General features: G+C 44.7%; 1 protein-coding gene across 5 annotated transcripts; it reads right to left on the bottom strand.

Annotated features, from left to right (window-relative positions):
- Positions 1-1,023: 1,023 nt before the first annotated feature.
- E4F1 (E4F transcription factor 1) lies at positions 1,024-22,208 on the bottom strand. Of its 5 annotated transcripts, none has more exons than XM_069984003.1 (13): positions 21,968-22,208; positions 15,743-15,885; positions 13,869-13,965; positions 13,532-13,731; positions 13,328-13,448; positions 10,315-10,467; positions 10,024-10,166; positions 9,533-9,638; positions 7,971-8,188; positions 7,635-7,833; positions 6,704-6,861; positions 6,475-6,537; positions 1,024-5,978 (listed from the first exon to the last, which is right to left on the bottom strand). In XM_069984003.1, exons 1-13 carry the CDS (start codon positions 22,074-22,076, stop codon positions 5,637-5,639), a joined length of 2,052 nt encoding a protein of 683 aa, XP_069840104.1. In that variant the 5' UTR covers positions 22,077-22,208; the 3' UTR covers positions 1,024-5,636. The 5 variants fall into 5 exon arrangements, with proteins under 5 accessions (XP_069840104.1, XP_069840103.1, XP_069840106.1 ...); XM_069984002.1 differs by having other exon boundaries at positions 13,532-13,728; positions 13,869-13,968; XM_069984005.1 differs by having other exon boundaries at positions 10,024-10,151; positions 13,869-13,968.
- Positions 22,209-23,531: the final 1,323 nt, after the last annotated feature.

Below are 23,531 nucleotides of genomic sequence, written 5' to 3' on the forward strand. Positions count from 1 at the left end.
TGACAGCAGCTTTTTCCACATTTATCCAATCTCAGCGTGCATGTGGGTACAGTGTATGCTATACTGGGATAATATGCTCTTTTGGTAATGCTGGATGTGTTAATAGGAGAATTGGGGCCTATAGCCCTCATGCAGAGGGTGTTTAGTTAATGTGATAGTGTCATCCCTCTTACTCTATGTGTGGTTCTCCGCACCATCCACAAGCTTAGATGCTCTGTGCAGAGTCGACTAAGCGGGAAGAGGGGGCCCAACCCAACTGCTGTGATGCCCGCCCAGTTGACACTGTTAACTAATGAAGTGAAGCAAGAGTAATGGTGCGTTTACACAGAAAGATCTGACGAATCATTGAAACCAAAGCCAGGAACGGCCTATAAACAGAACAGGTCATAAAGGAAAGATGGCGATTTCTCTTCTCTTCAAATCCATTCCTGGCTTTGGCTTCAAAAATCTGTCAGATAAATCTCAGTGTAAAAGCACCCTTAAAGAGGATGTACCACCTGGTACATCCTCTTTAACCTGAACCCATGGATCGATCGGCGCCGGCACGGGGAAGCAGATGCCGTGGTCCGTTTTTCGGACCGTCGCCCGGTTACCGAGCTCGGCACCGTTCGATCCAGCGGTACCAGCCGGTGCATCCTCTTTAAGGGATTACAGTATCGCTTTAACAACTTTTATGTCAGTGGTCACCTTCCGACATTTGTTCACACCATGTAGACCAGGCTTGGGCCTCATTTAGAGGACCACTTTTTATCTTACATTCTATATCCTAGCCAGACTGTGGGTCTACTGACCCCCAAACACTTATAGGACACAGTTTGTATAATTGAAACAATGGTTGCTGGGCCAGAATGAGCGGCCACAATAATGGGATTTTCTGGGAATCAGCGGATGATGGGGGAGACGGATACCCAACAATTGCTATTGATCCATTACAAGTACCACTTTCACAGAACGCATCTGTATTATGCCTTGGACATTGTTAAGTTATAAAACTACACAGGAGAACAGTAGATAAAAGTCACAGATGTTCTATAAAAGAATGTTTATTAACACTACTAATACAGAGCCAGTAGTGACGTGTGCTCTTCACATTTCCTCCATGAATGAAGTGGAAGTTGGCCATTATGGGCTGGGTCCCAAAGGTCATGTAGAGGGGAGGGAGGTATAAAAACAGGTTAGGAAGCATTGCATAGGCATGTAAACCCTGTGGGAAACATCACGTTTAACAGAATGAAAAGTTAGAGAAGAAAATGTATCGTCCAATGTAGATGTGCAACTCCAACCTGCATATGCTACAGACCAGACAGCAGGGATGTGGAACCCTCAGCCCTTCAGCTGTTGCAAAACTACAATTCCTATCATGCCTATCCAGGTATAATGGGAATAGTAGTTTTTCAACAGCTGAAGGAGCAAAGGTTCCCCATCCCTGCCATACAGCTAGATACCTAGGGAGCGGCCCTTTACTACTCTGGTCATATACGGTGACAAAGGCCCTGTCCCGTGGGGTATTGTATCCACTGTCACTTCCAATAGGGTTAAACGGAGTAGACGATGGAGGTTTATTGATATCACTGGAATATGGCCGCCACAAATTCTATAACTTATTATTCCCTAACATTCTAAGGAGAAGAAAAAAAAAAATTAATCTTTGGAATAAATAGCTAAAAGAATTCTCTGTTTCTTTTTTCTGTCTCTTTCCCTTAAACCAGTTGATAGAAAACTACAGTACCCATCATGCCTGAGCAGACAAAGCTTTGGGTGTCCAGGCATGACGGGAAGAGTAGTTTGGTAACTGCTGGAACAGCTCATGTTCCCCTTAGTGTATCAGCTAGTGATGCCTACAGGGATTACCATCCAGTCACCATCACAAGTGTATGGGCAGTTGCTGCATACAATCATCAGGTCTTGTGTACTTAAAGAGTAACTCCATTAAAGCAATCTGAATTTTCCCCCATTGGAATTAGGCATCTGGTAATCCATCAGACCATCAGTTACTAATCGTAAAAGGTTTCAGTTTTATATAAACTTAATGAGAAATTGTACAACTTTGTTTTAATTCTGCAGTCAGTGAAAAGGAACATTTTTGTTAAAGTGAATAAGTTGCAATTTGGAACTGGGCCCCAGTTCCCGCACATGGTGCCAGTCTATTACAAAGCACTGGCCCGGGCCAGCCCATCCCCAGTGTGATAAAACCCCTTCCCCTCTGTGATGAAGCTCCATTAAAATCAATGGAGCTGTGTCACAGAAGGGCAGGGGTGTCATCACACTGAGGATGGGCCGGTCCGCCTCCAGTGCTTGATTATAAAAAGATACCATGTGTGGGAACTGGGCTGTGGTACCACCTTGCCAGCACCGTTCTATTCATGTGCAAACTGTTCCTCATGCTGTCCAGTGCTTACGGTAGGGTCCACAAAATGGCTGTGTTACATGTAGATTAACCACAGATTTTACCCTCTGCTTCACTAAAAGGTGCAAAATCAGTGAGACTGACATGGTGAGGAGTTCAGGATTTGCACATCAGGTCAGCGTCCTTACAGAGAATTCTCCAGAAAGTATCACATTTACTTGCCCGATACTGTAATCTACTACACAATTCACTTATGCAAGGCCACAGCTAAATCCAATTTCATTCTGTGTGAACCTAACCTCAGGGTGACTACTAGACACATGCAGTTTCTAAGCCACAACTAGGAATAGATTCAAAAGAATAGAAAAAAGGAGAATCTGTCCTTTATATTCCACATAGTTTGCATTGTGCACTGACACCAGGATATACTTGAAGGGGGTTGTCTCATCTGGCAGTGAATCAGCTTCACTTTGCAGTGTCTCTTAGTGAGGTTACACACATCTTCAGGGACAATTTAAGCCCTGGAGATGAGTGACACCGCAGTGGGAGACTGTGAAGGGAAGTAAAAACCATATTTGCCACTCCCCGAGGTCCCATCCACCTGATTGGCGTTTCAGAACTTAGGGCCCTATTCCACAGTAACGATAACCGGCCGGATCGGGCCCATTTGGCCCGATTCGGCCGATTATCATTCGGTGAAATAGAGAGAACGATCAGCCGATGATCGTGTCATCGGCTGATCGTTCATTTAGGGCCAGACCTAAAATCATCGTTCCCCCACCGCGCATCGGTAAGGTTGAGTAGCGGTGCACGGCGGGCGACCGACGATTACAAGCAGCAGCATCATACATTACCTGTAGGTCTTCTCCGCGCTATCTTCAGAACGACCGGTCAGCTGACGGAGCGCTCAGCCAATCACAGGCCGGGACCGCCGCGGCCTGTGATTGGCTGAGCGTGGCCTGTCAGCTGACCAGCCATTCTGAAGATAGAGCGCGCGGGACCCAGGGATGAAGACAGCACGGAGAAGAAGACTGGACAGGTAATGTATGATGCTGCAAAGACATCGGTAACGATGTCCCTGCAGCCCTCGCTCAACAATCATCAGGCCGTGGAATAGGCCCAGTAAACAAGCGGCGATCTAGCAGATTCGCCCCTCGTTTACATCGTTGATCGGGCCCTCCTCAGCCCGTGGAATAGGACCCTTAGGCAATGAGTTATCAACAGTACAGGGACATGAAGGTGCCAAACTTAAAAAGCAAGCAATTTTGTTTATGCAATTAATTTGCAAAATTTCTTTTTACATTGCCAAACAAAGGTTTAGGCGATTAGAGTACTTCTTTAAAGTATTGATGGCTTATGTAGATATTAGGCCATCAATATTTAGTTTGGTCAGGTGTCAAGCCTGGTGGCACCTCTGCCAATCGGCGAAATGAAGAGGCTGCAGTGCTTGGGCGAACACCAGAGCCTTCTTACTACTTATATGTGCACATCACCATACTACTAAATAGTGGTGGTACAAGGTACTGCAGCATTGCCACATTCACTTAAAGGGGACTACCATGCAATAGTATGGTGACTTCATGTACACAACACATGTAAAGATGGTCTCAGCTAATCGGCAGGGGTGCTGCTAATAGGACCCAGCCACTCAAATACTAATGATCTATCCTGATAAGCCATTAAAGTGTACCTGTCAGGTAGTACGCTGGAACCGGTGTTGCATGTAATCCATTAGCACACCACACTAGGTCCAGAGTACTCCAAGGCAGGTACTATTTAAAGCTCAGCTAACCTCTTTAAAGGGGTTATCCAGTGCTACAAAAACACGGCTATTTTTGCCCCACTCGTCTCCAGCTCTGGTGTAGTTTGCAATTAAGCTCCATTTACTTCAATGGAACAGAGTTTCCAAACCCCACCCAAATTGGAGACAAGAGAGGGGGAAAGTGGCCATGTTTTTGTAGCGCTGGATAACCCCTGTAACAAGCCCATGCACTTGTCTCAAGTAGACATGAATCAAAATAGTCAGCCTCTGACTTTTTTTTTTTTTTTAAACAATGTTCCTATTCACTGACAGCATGCACAGATTTTGAAATGTTCACAAAATTTACAAAAATCTGTACTTACTGGGTCTGGGGATTCTCTATTATTCCTTTAAGGCATGACCATATGAATTTTGCCATGGTTGTTCCTTACATAAAACCTAAGTTTCCAGTTATACTCAAAGCACACTCAGCAGACATGACTCCCATTAGGCCATCACTAACAGCGGGTGGCATAAACGCAGATACCGCCAATACTAAAAGAAAACTCATTCCGCATTGGCCGCTCTTACCACAGCATACACATTCTCACTGCAGGCGAAGAGACGATTCCTTGTAAAAGACCCCTTTAAAATGCCCTTTTCCAGGAATGTTTAGCTTATAAGGGGAATGCCTTCTGCTCGGGACCACGGAGCCATAACCAGAGTACTCTCTCATGAGCTTGTAGATGTACGTTATTACTGAGTTTAACACAGGCAATGGGTGGACTTTAAAACTAGTCAATTTTTTAAAACAATCCTCCGGTCGGTGCGGAGGCCGATCAGTCATCTAAAACTAAGAATTGCACTCTTATGGACTGATGGAGTAATGCTGGAGAACACTGGATGCAGCTTATTGTTTAGTGGCACAAGTCCTGACGGCCATTTATGAAGCGAGAGTGCACATGATGGTAACCGGACTCCCCTAGCGCCTCCAAAGGCTAAAAGCTGGAGTGGTGAAAGGCTTACTAAGGACAATCCTCCGCCGGATGCTGTGTAGGAGCAGTAACATACAACAACCCATGCATGGCATAGTCATTAAGTTTCCATGTGTGAGTGGAGAGCTGCAGCTTTCTCAATGTGAGAAGGATTTAGGGCGCAGCAACCCACAGAAATACAGACTTTAGAAGACACCAGCACGTCTGACACTGGGAGGTGACTGAGGACACAAAGGCACCAGCATTACTTTGAGCTTACCATCTCAGAACTAGCGATCACCTGGATATTATTGTAATAGAAGTTACAGGTCACAGTATAAGCCTCAAGCCTCCCAGCACCTCCATCTCATGACAGATTAATACTATAGTCAGGCTCATCTGTGGGCTCCTTCGTCAGTCCGCACTTACACTTGTGTATGCCAGTAGACCTGAGATATGGCGCCATAACAGCAGAGGCCGAAGTATGAAAATGTCTTGTTCATCACAGCAGACCAGTGTACGATTTTGGCTTCCTGTTTTAATCCGAAGTCATCACATAGGAGGTGCGGACGGGCTACACTATCACCGTCTGCACCTCCACCTCCCCTTCATGTGATGTTATGACAAACTCTCCAACTTGTTCCACCATTGCCACATCCTCTGGTACTATTACTTCCTCCACAGGAGAAACTTCATTGGTGATTACTGTTCCATCTCTGATGGCAGAGGCCAGAGTCAGGGCGACCTGCTCAGTCAGAGATTCTGGGGTAGCTATGGTTATTGTGTCCGTAGTGGGGACTTCCTCTATGCAGGGCTCAGTAGTGTCATCCAGTGTCATATTTTGTACAATGATCTGCTGTCCTGGGTTGGCGTTGCTTACCAACTGCTGTACTACATTCAGAATATGTCCGTCAACCTGTATAGACATGAAGTCTTGGTAAGCAAATGTGTTATATATCATTCATACATGTGCACTCTGTGCTGGTTACAATATTCCTCCTTACAAAAGGTTAACTAAACCTTTATAAAAGGTCAGCCTGTCTATTGAAATACCATGCATGAAAGCTGCTAGGTTGACCAGTGTTAGAGAGTCTGTAAACCAGCACCAATCTATAAAAGTCGGCAATTATTTTTTTAGCAGCTGGGGCTGTGTAGTACAGCATTTAGGTTAGACTCAGATCAGTGGCCTCCAACTTGTGGCTCTCTAGCTGTTGCAAAACTACAACTCCCATCATGTCCTTAAGCTGTCAAGGCATGCTGGAGTGCCAGGTTGGGGAACACTGTACTGGCTGATCATCTAATGCCTTTCTGTGTGTCCTAACCCTTCCTGATGGCAGATATTAGGCAAGAAGGGTATGACTGTGTGAATAGGCGTTTGCCTGACAGCTATATCATGCGTTACACTGACTCACCTCCTGGGCTCCTGTACTTTGCAGCAGTTCAGCAGCCTCACTGGTTTCTATTTCTTCAGAAGTCTGTGTATAAGGAGGAAAAGAAAAAGACAAACACAGTCACAATACATCAAAACTAAAAGACACTGCTGTGATAACAAGGTGACTCCACCGACATGTGCTGCCACCCTGCCCCTGCTGCTTGTAAATACCCTGGGGGTTGTGATGACGTGTACTCACTAGTCATTACCTCAATAATATATTCCTGAGTATCGGCGACCACTGAAGAGAACTCGACCAGCATGGTGTGCGGCTGCTCAGAGGCAGTTGTGCTGCTCATGGCTTCTGAGCTATTGCTGTTTTCTGTCGCTGTCTGATCTTCTTGTTGCTGAAGAACCACACAGCCCCCTAATGAGGACATGGAAGCTGTTACCCAAGATACTGGTCACTATACAGTAGTCTGTAGTAAGCACAGGCATGGCAGACAAAGGAAATTTCACATTATTAAAGTGGAGCTTATCCTAGCACATGCCCTCAGACTCCCTAAACACTATAAGGACATTACCATGTTCCCTATGAGAATGGGATGTAAGCTGCAGTCAGACCCCAATATACCTTACACTACTAATATAAATTGTATAGGCTCCTTAAGCCAATCAATAGTTAAACCTAACTTGGACTAGACAGTCTAAAGATGCACCAGATTACCAACAGCTTGAGTCACTCATAAATCTGGTGTTTTTAGACTGTCACTGTTATATTTTCACTGTATTAGGCAGTATTAGTAAATGTAATCCAGTGTCTGACAGAAGCTTTACGGCAGACATTGATGTGCTTAGTCTATACAATACCATGAACGCTATCAATGGCCTACTGTCCACTAACAAGGGGAGTCCCTCAGTGCATCCTGTATGTATTATCTGTACATGTAATAATGATGTTGCGCTATATCCTTAAAGGGGTTATCCAGCGCTACAAAAACATGGCCCCTTTCTTCCAGAGACAGACCCACTCTTGTCTCCTGCTTGGACGGGGTTTTGTTGCTCATTTCCATTGAAGTGAATGTAACTAAATTGCAAACCGCACCTGAGCTAGAGACAAGAGTCGTGTTGTCTCTGAAAGAAAGTGGCCATGTTTTTGTAGCAATGGATAAACCCTTTAACTAGGAGAATTAACTTTACCTTTGGTTTTCATGTGGCGATTTAAGGTTCCATGCTCTGCAAATCCTCGGCCACATCTGGGACATTTAAATGGTTTCTCACCCGTGTGATGTCTGATATGTCGCACCAAAGAGCCCTTCTCTCTAAAGCTATGAGGGCAGTACTGACACACGTAAGGCTTGTCTTCCAGGTGGGTGCGTAAGTGAACTTGCTGAGCGTTCTGTAACAAGAAAAAGATTGCAGTAGGTTTTAGTTTAGGTAGACTTGGGTAGAAGCAGCTAAGGTAGCATTGCTTACTCCAAAATAATGTACAGAAAATCTCCAGTCAGGAAACACAGGAATTTACACCATATCCACCTTAGTTTTGTATCTTTTTCCACATTTTGGACAGGGATAAGGCCGGTCATCAGAGTGCACTCTCATGTGGCCCTTGACGTGTGCTATCGTTTTGTACATCTTCCCACATTCTCCACATTTGTATTTCCGGATATTGCCATGGGATTCCTGATGCTTCTTGAGCATGTGAGCCTTTAGAAATTCCCGTCCACACTGATCACAGCGGAATAGCTTGCAGCCTGCAAAAGACAATCCTGATGACCTTTCTTTACTCTTGTACAGTATCGCAGTGTTTTATGCCTGTCTGGGTACAGACAGCAAACCAGTCAGCCTTCATTAAGACTCTGCCAGGAGAGTACCCCTTCCCTACGTAAACCACTTATGTCTGTGGAAAATCCAACCCATCACATTGCATCAACTAAGGATTGGAGCTCAGGTGTCAGGCATCTCAGTAACCACTGCAACTGGCATAGTATACCCATGTATGTTTTATGCATGGTAAACACATGGGACACAGCATGGTAAACACAGTGCACTGTGGCATAAGGGTCCTACTGAAGGATGTTTAAAAGGCGTATTTGGTGGCTAAAGGGTTAAAGAGAACTTAAAGGGGTTGTTCACCAATTTTTTTTTCTTTCAAATCAACTGGTCCCATAAAGTGCCTGAGATTTGTAATTCACTTCTATTAAAAAAATCTTAAGTCTCCCAGTACTTATCAGCTGCTGTGTGTCCTACAGGAAGTGGTATTTTCTTTCCTGTCTGACACAGTGCTCTCTGTTGCCTCCTCTGTCCATGTCAGGAACTGTCCAGAGCAGCAGCAAATCCACATAGAAAACATTTTCCTGCTACAGAAGCTGATAAGTACTGGAAGGCTTGAGATTTTTTAATAGAAGTAAATTACAAATCTCTGGCACTTTATGGCTGCAGTTTATTTGAAAGAAAAACATTTTTGGTGTACAACCCCTTTAAGAATTTAAGCAATAATCTTTCCATGTGTATGCAGGCAATGATCAAGCGACTAGCAAAAATTTGATCGTTGATCGCATCTTTTAAGCACACCATAAAATCATCACTTAACATTCGCAACTTTCAGTGTATGTGCACAGTTTGTTCGTCATCACAATCGTTTGTCTACTAGAGTATATGGTAACCAAAGACTATCTTTCTGTGTATTATGGTGAGCGATTCCAAGTTGTTCGCAAGAGCGCTTGTTTGCAATAATTAATCGTTAATTGGAGAAAACAAAAAATTACTTTGTCTAATAGGACCCTAAGACCATCACTGTGATCCTGTTATAGTAATTAGGCCATAATGAGTGCAGCCTCATTTACTGAATACCCCTCTAAAGTGCCAAATATGGGGACCATGGTGTACACATTCATCCCTCCAAAGTCAGCAATCTTGAAAATTATCATCTAATGGTTGATAAGGACCATGGAATATACCACCTTTTCATCAACCTTTTGGATACTTTGGGGTGACCATTCTTGTCCCCACTCTTTTAGGGTATCATACTGAAGTCCATATTTTATAGGTCCTAGCAGCAGATTAGTTATAACAACCACTGGTGCACTGTACTTTACCTTCATGTCCTTTCAGATGGACCTTCAAGGAGTTGCTACTCTTGCAAATTTCTCCACACTGAGAACACCTGAAATGTCCCGTGTCCTTATTCGCTATACCATCTATCTATTGAAAAAGAAAACCAGATATCAATGGAGAATAAACATTCAGACTGTGCCACTATCTAAATTAATGCAATGTATCCCTCTATACAATGACAGAACGTCTGACGACTTCATTTCTGTCTCCGCCTTCCCTAAACGTCAGTCAAACCTACTACCACATGGCTGCGTCTGTAGAACTACGGAAGCATCTTGAGGTCAGGAGACTTGATTTGACACTTTACAGCACAGGTGTGAAACTGGCCCTTCAGCTGTTGCAAAACTACGCCTCCCATCAGGCCTGGACAGCTAAAGCTTTGGCTGTCCAGGCACGATGGAGATTGTAGTTTTGCAACAGCTGGAGGGCCACAAATCTGACAGCTCTGTTTTACAGGAAAATCTCTACTCACCCCCGTTTCGAAAGCCACAGCTCGCACCTGGACATGAATCTCGTGTAGCAGGTTGCCCTTGTCATCTGTTACTAGCTGGATTACCGGACTACCATCGATATCATCTGTTCCCAAATGCGATGTGACGTCTGTAGACACTAAAACTGAAATAAGAATACTCAATTCTTATTGGAACAGAAGAAATGCCAAGCACACACAAGAACAGAAGCTTTCGCCATCAGACGCTGCAACCTATTGGGGGTCGCTATCTAATATACAAGCTTATAGTTGTAGTCTTTGCAGTGAACAGACCTGATGAGTTTGCATCACGTTTGAGCACGATGCTGCTCCCCAGGACGTGGCTGAGCTTTTCTGTGCACGGAGTGAGAGACCTCATATGCCTTGATAGTGCACCCGACTCCCGAAAACTCTTTCCACATTTTGAACAGCTGTATGGGCGCTCGTCTGGAGAGAAAACAGGAGATCAAATATTAATGATAAAATTTATATACACCCAAAAAAACACACAAGGTAGCAGTCAGTCATCTGTATCTCCTAATCCCTCCATAGAGATAAACATTGGGCTCAGCCAAGCATTTGTGTATTCTGGTGCCTTCTCTCTACAACAGGAGTGTCAAACTCAGGCCCTCCAGCTGTTTCAGAACTACAATTCCCATCATGCCTGGGAGAGCTAAAGCTTTGGCTCTCCAGGCATGATTGGAATTGTAGTTTTGTAACAGCTGGAGGGCCTGAGTTTGACACGTCTGCTCTACAAGAACAAAAGGATTGCACAGGTGAAATCCAACATTGCCCATGCGTCATGTCGGCTGATCGTTGTCTTCCATTACACGAGATGATTATCTGCCATAACGGCCGATAACCGTTTCGTGTAATAGGGCCTTTAGGCTGCAGATGGGATATTACAGGTGTTGCTGCACAAGGCTACAAAGACATCCAAAACCAGCGCCCCTCCTGTCTCTGTCTGACATTGCAGCTCAGCTCTTCTGAAGTAAATGTGGCTGCTTTGCAATATCAGACAGGTGTGGAGTGGTTTTGGACAAAAGCAGCCATATACTGCTGATGGTATCCCAACAATAAGGGTCCATTTACACAGAAAGATTATCTGACAGATTATTTGCCAAAGATTTGAAGCCAAAGCCAGAAACAGACTATAAACAGAGATCAGGTCATAAAAGCCTGAGATTTCTCCTCTTTTGAAATCCATTCCTGGATTTGGCTTTAAATCTTTGGCAGATAATCTGTCAGATAATCTTTCTGTGTAAATGGACCCTAAGAGGTCCTATTCCACGGGCCAATGGGGGCCTGAACAATAATGTAAACGAGCGCCGATCTGCTAGATCCGCACTCGTTTACTGGGCCTATTCCACGGCCAGATAATCGTTTAGCAAGGGCTGCAGGGACATCGTTACTGATGTCCTTGCAGCCCTTGTTTAGCATACATTACCTACTATGCTGCAGGGCTTTTCCTCCACTTCTCACCGGGTCCTGTGCGCAGCAGCAGCTTCGGAGCGGCCTGTCTGAGCTCACAGGCCGCTCAGCCAATCACTGGCCGTGGCGGCCCTCGCAAGTGATTGGCTGAGCGGCCTGTCAGCTCAGGCAGGCCGCTCCGAAGCTACTGCTGCGCGCGGGACCCAGTGAGAAGAAGCCCTGCAGCATAGTAGGTAATGTATGCTGTCGCCGGCCACACACAGCTATTCCATGCAGTGATGCGCGGTCGGTGACCGATGATTTTAGGTTTGTACCTAAATAAACGATCAGCCAATGACACGATCATCGGCTGATCGTTGTCTCTATTCCACGGAGCGATAATTATCGCTCCGTGGAATAGGCCCCTTAGACTAAAGCCAGCTCAGCGATTAACCAATCACCTTGGAGCAAGCATCTAAACACCCCGGAGAAACAGGTACATCTCGCTTCATGTTTTTTTTTTTTTGTTTTTTTTTTATGAATGGCCAACCATGTTAAGCTATGTTCACTTCCGTGTCACAAGAACAAAAGTTACATCATGACAGACTCATTACACAACAGACACCAAAGTAGACTGCTGCTGTGGTGTCTGACAGCAAGAATGGTGCTGAAGACACTACGCTACTCTTCCTGTGTCATATATGACTGAATCAGTGTCACTGGGGCGACCCCTGGCGGCTGTCACCTGTCCTGCCAGCCTTGATTGATAAATAGATTTTTCCTTGTCTGGGTAAAGGTCAAGGCTTGTGGGGTGGGGAGAAGCTGACAGGAATGCTTAGAAAATACAAACAAAGAAGAAGAAGCCCACCTGATCCATCTAGTCTGCCCCTCTATTTCATTTTTACATTCACTTATTGTGGATTTACAAATCGCATCTGCTGGATGTTTGTTACAGATCTCAGTTGTGTTACAGTGACACGACACTGAGGTACCAGGTGCTGAGACAACCGCTTGCTAAAATCTAGAAGCAGAAGTGACCGGCTCACCTCTTAGCCCATTCATTTCTGCTCTAGTCAGAGTCTAAGGGTCCTATTACACAGAGCGATTTTTAACGATTAAAGTTAAACGATTGCAAACGAGATTGTTTATCGTTCACTTGAAATAGTTCCCCATATTATACAGAATGATGGTCGTTAGTTAGGATTGTTACTATTATCGTTCATTCCTGCTGATTCCAGCAAAACAATGGACAATGTGCAGTTACACAGAACGATTATCGTTTAAATTAGAACGATATACCGATGTAATAGGGCCCTAAAACGTCTCATAAATCCGTACACTGCACATTCACCTCATAGTGTTGAGCAAAGCAGAAAGATGCAGGCACAGCCGAGTAAGTGCCCACCGAACGTTGGTGTTTGCATACCTGACATCTCACTGTACAATTAAAGGGGTACTCCAGCGTGGGGGCTATTTTGGGATCTGCCCGGGGAGGAGGTGGCTGAGAGAAAAGACGTCCACTCACCTCCTAGGTTCCAGCGGCGGGTCCCGTATTGCAGCGCTCTGGTCCCTGGTTCCCGGCCGCTTCCTGGTGTCTGACGCGGGCTCGAGACGTGACGTCTCAAGTCCACTCAGCCAGTCAGTGACAGAGGCGGGACCTGCGCAGACTTGAAACGGATCCCGCCTCTGTCACTGACTGGCTGAGCGGACTTGAGACGTCACGTCTCAAGCCCGAGCAGACACCAGGAAGCGGCCGGAAACCGGGGATATGGTTTGGTGTTAATGCCAGAAAAAACTATTCTGACTCTACTGTTTGAGACCTGAATGGGTACATAGGTTCACTATAGCCTCCTGGACAATACTGCACACATGCCACTGACTGAGCCGTGTTCCTTACCAGTGTGCCTCCTGATGTGACGTATTAGAGAGCCCTTTGTCCTGAATGAGTCTGAACAAATCTTGCACTCAAAGTCTTTCTTGGTGCTATGGGTGAGCATGTGAGCCTTCAGAATGGTGCACTAGGAACAAAGAGGAAGCCAATAAAACTGGGGTGCTCAGCAACAAACCACAACCATGTGATCCGCAGAACAGAAACACTTACACTTTTAAAGGTCTTCTCACATGTCTGACAAACAAAGCGCCCCTTCTCGTCCACGATCATCTTCACCATCTGTGCTTCATCAGTCTGCTCCATCTCCTCGGGGGCTCCATGCCACTCCATTTCCAATTCCCGATAGTCACTCCTTTGGCCGGCCAGCATGCTGTCCTCACTGGCGACGATCTTCACCTCTTCAGATACTGCTGGGATGGGGGGGAATAAAAGGTGTTAGTTTAAAAGGCCGACAGCAATATTTTGCACAACACACTAGTTTTCCCACAACAAAGCGACATTTGTGGTGTGGAAAATAACTCTTACAGTAGGTTGTACGGCACAGTACCTAGATCCGGAGCGGTGCCGATATCTTCTTGTAAGGAGGTAGTCTCCACAATAACATGAGAGATGTCCCCATTGTCATCTTCTATACACGGCACCACCTGCTGTTACAGACACTCATGAGATTTAAAACCACATACGGCAAAACATGAAGCTCACAGCAACATAATCCAAGAATCTAAAACTGACAGCAGTCTTATAGCTAAGAAAACAAGCTAACGTATAGTGGTACTAAGACACAATGACCAAACACATCATAATACTAAGGGCTGTACTACACGGCCTGATCACAAATGTAAGTGATCTGCTAGATTGGCAATCGCTAACTGAGCATATTATATGGCCCGATAAACGTTTAACAAGGGCTGCATGGACATCATAACCAATGTCCTTACAGCCCTTGCTTAAACTCTATACTTTACCTATCCATGCTGCAGGGCTCCTCTTGCGCTCTGCTTCTCCCCGGGTCCTGTGCGCTCCAGCTTCAGAGCGGCCTGTCTTAGCTGACAGACCACTCAGCCAATCACTGGCCGCAACGGTCCCGGCCAGTGATTGGCTGAGCGGCCTGTCAGCTAAGACAGGCCGCTCTGAAGCTGTAGCGTGCGTGACCCGGGGAGAAGCAGACCGCAGGGGGAGCCCTGCAGCATTGACAGGTAATGTATGCACTTTGCATATCGTCAGGCGCCGGCTGCACACTGCTAGTACATGTAGCGATGCGCAGTCGGCGCCCAACAATTATAGGTCCAAACCTATATCAACGATCGGCTGATGATCGTTGTCATCGGCTGATCGTTGTGTTTATTACACGGAGCAATAAGCAGCCTGATATGGCCGATTCGGCCAATTATCATTCTGTGTAATAGTACCCTTAAACCACAGTTACCATTCTTTAGATAAACTGGGGGGCAGAGAAGACCCCAGAGGCGTCGTAGGTCGAGGGCACAGACGCTCTGGGCTCCGCCACATTGACTCCGCTGCTAGAGAATAAAGGGTGATTTTTCACCACAAAGACCCAGGAGCATTGTGAAAACACATCCAGGGTGTATAATCTGCACTCGCTTTTAGAGTCTGCTAGACGGCTTGATAATCATGCGGCCAGGTCTGCATGAACGTCGTTAGCGATGTTCATGCAGCCCCTTCCTTTAATCGGCCACGCATCTCCTATTACGAGAGATATGCGGTTGACGATAGATTATTTGACATTATTGACATGCTGAAAGACAGCGATTGGCTGATGAGCATGCTGATTTGGCAGATAATCTGTGTAATAGGGCCTTAACCTGAGACTACCCAGGTATGATAGGAATTGTCGTCTTGCAACAGCTGGGGGGCCGAAGGTTCCCAATCCCTAGTGTAAACAATGGATGTTATTAGCCACACAAATGGTACTGCAATGGTTCGACTGGCACAGCCTGAAGATTTTAAAAGGTACTGCAAGCAGTCCAAACACAGCCCCATATTGGACTCGAAAGCTAAAGGTCCCCATAAACTTTAGACTTTCATCGGCCAAAACCCAGCGCTCGCCACAGACTCTGCTATCAGTCTAGCATGTATGGGGTCCCCCCAAACAACCACCTACAGATGATATCAGTTACTGAAGGTGTATGGGGACCTTTAAACAATGGCCGCTCCCTGTGGAATGACCTCTTGTTAGGTCACAGAGTACCCTCAATAATGTATCACATTCATCTCAAGGGGCAGGACCGGACTATTGTAGTCTATGTCCATGGGAATTGTTATAAAGCATGTCATTAAATGCTGTTACAAACAGCTCAGGCAAGATGGCAGCCCCCATGACAATATACAGAAATCTGTAATCCATAGAAGTTATAGAAAATATAGGAGATAAGACACTGCTAAGGTAGAAAGGCTGTTTACCTCTTGGTTGCTGAGGACAGACAAGGATGACTGGAAGGTCTGATCCAGGTCCTGCTGGCAAACCTTTTGTATCTTGTGCTGGACAAACTCTTCCAAGCTCGTGAATTCAGCCTGACAGCGACCACATCTATGCACATCTTCATCTGCAACCAGAAAGTTACAAGAGGCATCTCAATGAGGAGGCACAAAACTTACATTTTAAAGGGAACCTGTCACCAAGACCACCATCATGTTAAAGAGCTGAGCAGATTGATATATATCTTTGTGGGAAAAGATTCAGTATAACTTATAACATGTGGATTCAAATCCCTGCTCATTCTTTACTAAAGGGGTTGTTCACCATTTTATTTTCCTTTAAATCAACTGTTCAACAGCAAGGGCCAGAGATCTGTTATTTACTTTATTAAAATTGCCAGTCTTCCAGTATTTACCAGCTGCTGTATGTTCTGCAGGAAGTGGTGTATTCTTTCTAGTCTGACATAGCTCTCTCTGCTGCCACCTCTGTCCATGTCAGGAACTGTCCAGAGCAGTAGTGAATTCCCATAGAAAACCTCTCCTGCTCTTTAGACTGGAAAGAATACACTACTTCCTGCAGGACATACAGCAGCTGATAAGTACTGAAAGACTGGAGATTTTTTTAATAGAAGTAAATTACAAATCTCTGGCAACAGGAAAAAAAAAAAGTGAACTACCCCTTTAAGGAGTCCGGTGGGCGGTGTCACTCAATGGTCTGGACTCTTTAGCCTGGAAACATCAGAGATTTCAATCAATAAATTACAAGTTATACAGAATCTTTTCCCATATAGATATATATCACTCCGCTCAGCTCCTCCTGCTTAGGTAGCATCTTCATGGTTACGGGTTCGCTTTAATGAAAAACTTTTTCCCCATCTTCTCCGTTATCATCAACTCTGAAACGTCCACACTGTCTCTCAGGCTGGCGGATGATCCTATTATCACTAGAGGCGGTCACACTGACTGACAACACTATTGTACGGTAAAGACAGGATTACACCGCTGACAATAGCAGAGCTGGCAGTGTTTACTCTGCTGTGCGGGGGAGGGGTGCGGCACCAGGTTAGGCAGTAGTACTGACGTCCACTATTGCTGTACTCTTAGGGATACTTGGTATACATGGCTCACTGGTATATACCTACCAACAGATGAGCCAACTATCATATGTGTACTGATTCTTCCCCTACTGATGTGGGGTGCGAAGGATCAGGCATGCTTAATTTCCATATCTGATCCTTTTGTTCTGAAAAGAGAGAGAAGACACTGCCAGATGAGAATATAGGGTGTAGAGGTGTCTGGCAGCGGCTTATTTCCCTCTGACCACTGAACATGTGTACTTGCTGAGTGAACCAGGTGTGCATGTATATGATTGTTGCCTTCTATTTGATGAAGCGATTATCAGCCGTACTGGTCGATAATCGGCCAAATATGGCTGATATTTGCTTTGTGTGATAGGGCCTTAAAGTGTCATTGTCGTTTTTTGTTGTGTTGGTTTTTTTTCAGAAATCAATAGTCCAGGCGATTTTAAGAAACTTTGCAATTGGGTTTATTAGGCAAATATGTCATTATCTGCATTCAAAAAGACTTTCCCCAGGTCCTCACTCCCCCTCCTCTCTCTCATCCACTGCTCATTATCAGGAAATCTCGACTATTTTACATCAGTCAAGCCCTGTGTAACCTATGGAGAGGGGAGGGGAAAGAGGGAGAATAGTCGTCAGCAGAAAACAAAGAATTACACAGTGGGAGCTGTGTGAAAGCCGGTATTCAGAGGTCAGAGAGGTCAGTGCTGACTTAAGAGGAGATAGCACGTGATGTTGCTATAAATTAACTCTTTGATGTCCTGTTTTGGTGCCTCATCTCCCTTCACCCTTCCCCTCTCCATAGAAAACCATGAAGACAGGGGGAAAACTGCTTTTTCATGATAATAATGCATTTTTTCGGTTAATAACCCAATTACAAAAGTTTCTTAAAATCGCCTGGACTATGGATTTCTGCAAAAAAAAATTTAAACAATAGTGACACTTTAAGAGTCCTGTCCTGAAAGCAATGGCAAAGTCCTTTACAGACACCTCTGAATTTAATACCATGTCATACAGTGCTGAATCAAGAGGTATACAGGAAAGTGATTCTTAGGAGCTGCAGCAGCGCCCCCCTTCCACATGTCCCCTTTGAATAGGTGGCCCCATCCTGTGTCCTGCACCCTCCTCACCCCAGTCTGAATCTTATCACCAGTCGCTCCATCAGGCAGGGGCTGTGCTGATGGCATGACAGCTCTATTGTGCTGCAGGGGCCTAGATAGGCAGGATAATACCAGTGACAATAAGCAGGGGATAATGGGATGACCCTGCTGATAACACTCAGTCTGCAAACACAGATAGGCAAAGCAGGAAGAGTCAGCCTATTGTGTGCGCTCCATAGAGAAGCCAGACACACGCGGCTTATATACAGGAGAGATATAGGAAGGATACAGCCTGATGGGGAGGAATAGTCTACAGGTTACACTGTATATACAGCAGATCAGGGGGCTATATGCCAGGGCATTTTATTACTCTTCACACAAACATTGTATACAGCTAATGATAATACTTAATGATCACTAGGGGGTCTCATCTATGGGACGGGCGGCCGGGGCTGCAGGGGGGGCGATCGGGCGGCCGGGGCTGCAGGCGGCTGGCTGGAGCATATACTTCACCTGGTCCCCGCTCCGGCTTGCTGAAGACATCGGGAACCGCCGGAGCCGGGATCAGGTGAAGTATCAGCTCCCGCGGCCGGGGGGTTAATGGGGTGGGCTGCAGACAAACTCGCAGCAGGGATGTACATCCCTGCTGCGTGTTTGTCTGCTATTAAAAGTATAGGGCCGGGATCTGCAGCGAGTCTCGCTGCAAAAACGCAGCATGGAGACTCGCTGCAGACCCGCCAAGTGTGTTTGTAACCTTAAGAAGATTCTCAGGCGTTCGCCTTATACGCTGGAAAACTTTAACCCCTGCCTGACCGCAGCAGGGTTTACTAGCTGGAGCCCTGCTGTGGTCAGGCAGGGGTTAACTGCAGCTAAAGAAAAAAACAAACAACAACAACAACTCACCTGTCACCTGTTCCCGGTAGCCGCGCGTCTCCAGTCCCGTTCCTGGCGCAGGCAGCCTGCACCAGAGGAGAATCTCCTGTGATGCACACTGCCTGCTCCGGGAACGGAACTGCATACGCGCGGCTGCCGGGAACGGGTCACAGGTCAGTTAATGGTTTGGTTTTTTTATAGTGGTCGCCCCATACGGTGAGGATTTTTTAGCTCCCCAACTGTATAGGGCGAACATACCCGGCGTCTAAGACAACCCCCGACTTCTAAGATGATATAAGAGTCGTCTTATACGTTTGAAAATACAAAAACTGAACACAGGATCAAATCTGCTGCAGATCCTGTACGTGTGAACGCATCCTTAAAGAGAAGGAACTATTGGTTTTATGTTAAGCCTATTATGTTTTTTCTAATTTTCCATTTTTCTATTCATATTATAAAATAATCCAGAAATCTTGCAGTTTTCCTTCTCGCCGCTGGGGCTACACCTAAGCTGAGTCTCCCTCTGTGTCTGTGATAAGTCGGGGGCTGCTGTAAAGTGATCTGTACAGCACTGCAGCGAAAGGTGACACCAGTATATAGAGGAGACAACGGCAGCTCTGCCTCCCCTCCCTGAAGAATCACACAGCAGAGGTCACACAGCTGACAATCCAATCCCACCCGTACAAAGATGAGGGTCTGCAGATGACCACAAGGCTGGAAAGCATCTCCCTAAATGCTGGGAAAATAGCTCAGGCAATATGGCTGCCCCCATAGTAAAGAGAGAAAGAAAAATTTAGAATACATCACACACATCCGTACATAGAAGAGCAGTATATACACGCACAGTATAGCAGAACATGGAAGAGTATCACACAGTATACAGCAGCACTACACACACAAATATATATACACACACACGCCTTGGATTATGAGCATAATTTGTTCCGGGTCCGCGCTTGTAATCCAAATCCACTCTTATACCAAAGCAAATTTTCCCATAAGAAATCACTGATATGCAGAGAATTGGTTCCACACCCAAAATATAATGATTTTATATTCTAAATAACAGGTCAGACAAATTAAACAATGAGAAACAGCAGAATCTGTGATATTATAAGTTACTGTACAGTAATGGAGAGGATGGGAAACACAAGGGCGGACAGAGTATACAGCAGCACTACATGTATATATACACACACACACACACACAGTATACAGCAGCACTACATGTATATATACACACACACACACAGTATACAGCAGCACTACATGTATATATACACACACAGTATACAGCAGCACTACATGTATATACACACACAGTATACAGCAGCACTACATGTATATATACACACACAGTATACAGCAGCACTACATGTATATACACACACAGTATACAGGGAACACTACATGTATATATACACACAGTATACAGCAGCACTACATGTATATATACACACAGTATACAGCAGCACTACATGTATATATACACACAGTATACAGCAGCACTACATGTATATATACACACAGTATACAGCAGCACTACATGTATATATACACACAGTATACAGCAGCACTACATGTATATATACACACAGTATACAGCAGCACTACATGTATATATACACACAGTATACAGCAGCACTACATGTATATATACACACAGTATACAGCAGCACTACATGTATATATACACACAGTATACAGCAGCACTACATGTATATATACACACAGTATACAGCAGCACTACATGTATATATACACACAGTATACAGCAGCACTACATGTATATATACACACAGTATACAGCAGCACTACATGTATATATACACACAGTATACAGCAGCACTACATGTATATATACACACAGTATACAGCAGCACTACATGTATATATACACACAGTATACAGCAGCACTACATGTATATATACACACAGTATACAGCAGCACTACATGTATATATACACACAGTATACAGCAGCACTACATGTATATATACACACAGTATACAGGAGCACTACATGTATATATACACAAAGTATACAGGAGCACTACATGTATATATACACAAAGTATACAGGAGCACTACATGTATATATACACACAGTATACAGCAGCACTACATGTATACACACAGTATACAGCAGCACTACATGTATATATACACACACAGTATACAGCAGCACTACATGTATATATACACACACAGTATACAGCAGCACTACATGTATATATACACACACAGTATACAGCAGTACTACATGTATATATACACACACAGTATACAGCAGTACTACATCTATATATACACACACAGTATACAGCAGTACTACATCTATATACACACAGTATACAGCAGCACTACATGTATATATACACACAGTATACAGGAGCACTACATGTATATATACACACAGTATACAGCAGCACTACATGTATATATACACACAGTATACAGCAGTACTACATGTATATATACACACACAGTATACAGCAGTACTACATCTATATATACACACACAGTATACAGGAGCACTACATCTATATACACACAGTATACAGCAGCACTACATGTATATATACACACAGTATACAGGAGCACTACATGTATATATACACACACTATACAGCAGCACTACATGTATATATACACACAGTATACAGCAGCACTACATGTATATATACACACACACAGTATACAGCAGCACTACATGTATATACACACAGTATACAGCAGCACTACATGTATATATACACAGTATACAGCAGCACTACATGTATATATACACACAGTATACAGGAACACTACATGTATATATACACACAGTATACAGCAGCACTACATGTATATATACACACACAGTATACAGCAGCACTACATATATACACACACAGTATACAGCAGCACTACATGTATATATACACACAGTATACAGGAGCACTACATGTATATATACACACACAGTATACAGCAGCACTACATGTATATATACACACACAGTATACAGCAGTCAGGAGGAGGCTAGGTGAGAGGCCGCTATCTGCCCCGGCCGCCCCCTCCCCGCACACACGTGCTCTTGTTGTGACACTCCGGGGCAGCAGCAGCAGCAGGGGAGTTGGCCGCAGATCCCGGAGCTCCGGGTGTCATGGCTCTCACCTTCCTCCTTGAAGTGGGTGATGATGGGCACCACAGGCAGGCAGGGGATGACCAGACCGCTGGGAACAGCCACAGTCTCTCCCACCCCCGGCTCCAGCTCCGAGCTCATCCCCGCCTGGACTTCTCCTCCTCTGTCGCAACGAACGAGCGCACAGCGGCTACAACACAACACAAAATGGCGACTTTACGACCGTGTCGTCATAACAACGGAGCGAAAGATGGGCACGTACAGGAGAGCTGAAGGGAATGCGTGACGGTGCGACGCAAAGAACGTAGAGCGGCCATGTTGGCCAAGGGCATCATGCCAGTAGTGTCATACTAGGAAGGCATAAGTAATAGAAAGCTGAAGGTGTGTGTCTCCTCATCTACACTCATGTCACTTACCTTGTAATTCTCTCCTTGACACCTTTTAAAACGTATCTTTCACTGTTTTTTTTTTTAAAGAAATCTACAGGCATTGTGATTGCAAGCAGTTTTGCAATATACTTGCTTAATTTTTTTTAAACGTTTTCTATGTTTAAATCAATGTTATACATATAGCCGAATGTGGTCCATTCTCCCTCCATGCCCCTATTCAGTCTTTTCTCTGTTAAAAAAAAATAGAGACCAAACACAGGAAGTCCCAATCGTTTGTGCGCTCACAAGGAAAGACACCTGTTCATCATGCAGGTTGTATATCAACTGAGGGCAATGCATGCCTACCAGGAGACAATGCTCTTTGTTATGTAACAGTTCAGTCAGTATAATGACGTTTTGTGGTTACAGAAGTTTTGGTGGTGTGTGACAGGAGAGCTGACCATACAATGCAAGCAGCCCCAGGATTCTCTGCTACTGAATGTGAAGCAGCTGTTCACATGGCCAGTGAGTGAGCGCTCAGGAATGGCTGTCAATCAATACTAATATTTTCTGCTTTCTCTTTTATATCAGATTCATGTTTCATTGTTACTATGATAACGTTGGGCTTCCTTCTATCTAGGCGCCTCTGGGACGTCTTGTTCTATTGGACTTCTTGTTACATATGCTGAGATAGGCAGGGCCGTATTAACCCTTAGAGGACCCGGCCAATTTCAATTTTTGCATTTTCATTTTTTCCTCCTTGTGCTTAAAAGGCCATAGCACTTGCATTTTTTCACCTAGAAACCCACATGACCCCTTATTTTTTGCGTCACTAATTGTACTTTGCAATGACAGGCTGAGTTTTTGCATAAAGTACACTGCGAAACCAGAAAAAAATTCAAAGTAAATTGAAAAAAAAAAAACGCATTTCTTTTATTTGGGGGGTTTGTGTTTTTACGCCGTTCGCCCTGGGGTAAAACTGACTTGTTATATATATGTATGTTCCTCAAGTTGTTACGATTACAACAATAACATGTATAACGTTTATATTATCTAATGGCCTGTAAAAATTCAAACCATTGTTAACAAATATATGTTCCTTAAAATCGCTCTGTTCCCAAGCTTATAGCGCTTTTATCCTTTGGTCTATGGGGCTGTGTCAGGTGTCATTTTTTGAGCCATGATGTGTTCTTTCTATCGGTACCTTAATTGCGCATATACGACTTTT

This window comes from Dendropsophus ebraccatus, chromosome 9, assembly GCF_027789765.1.
Source record: "Dendropsophus ebraccatus isolate aDenEbr1 chromosome 9, aDenEbr1.pat, whole genome shotgun sequence".
Classification (NCBI taxonomy): Eukaryota; Metazoa; Chordata; class Amphibia; order Anura; family Hylidae; genus Dendropsophus; species Dendropsophus ebraccatus.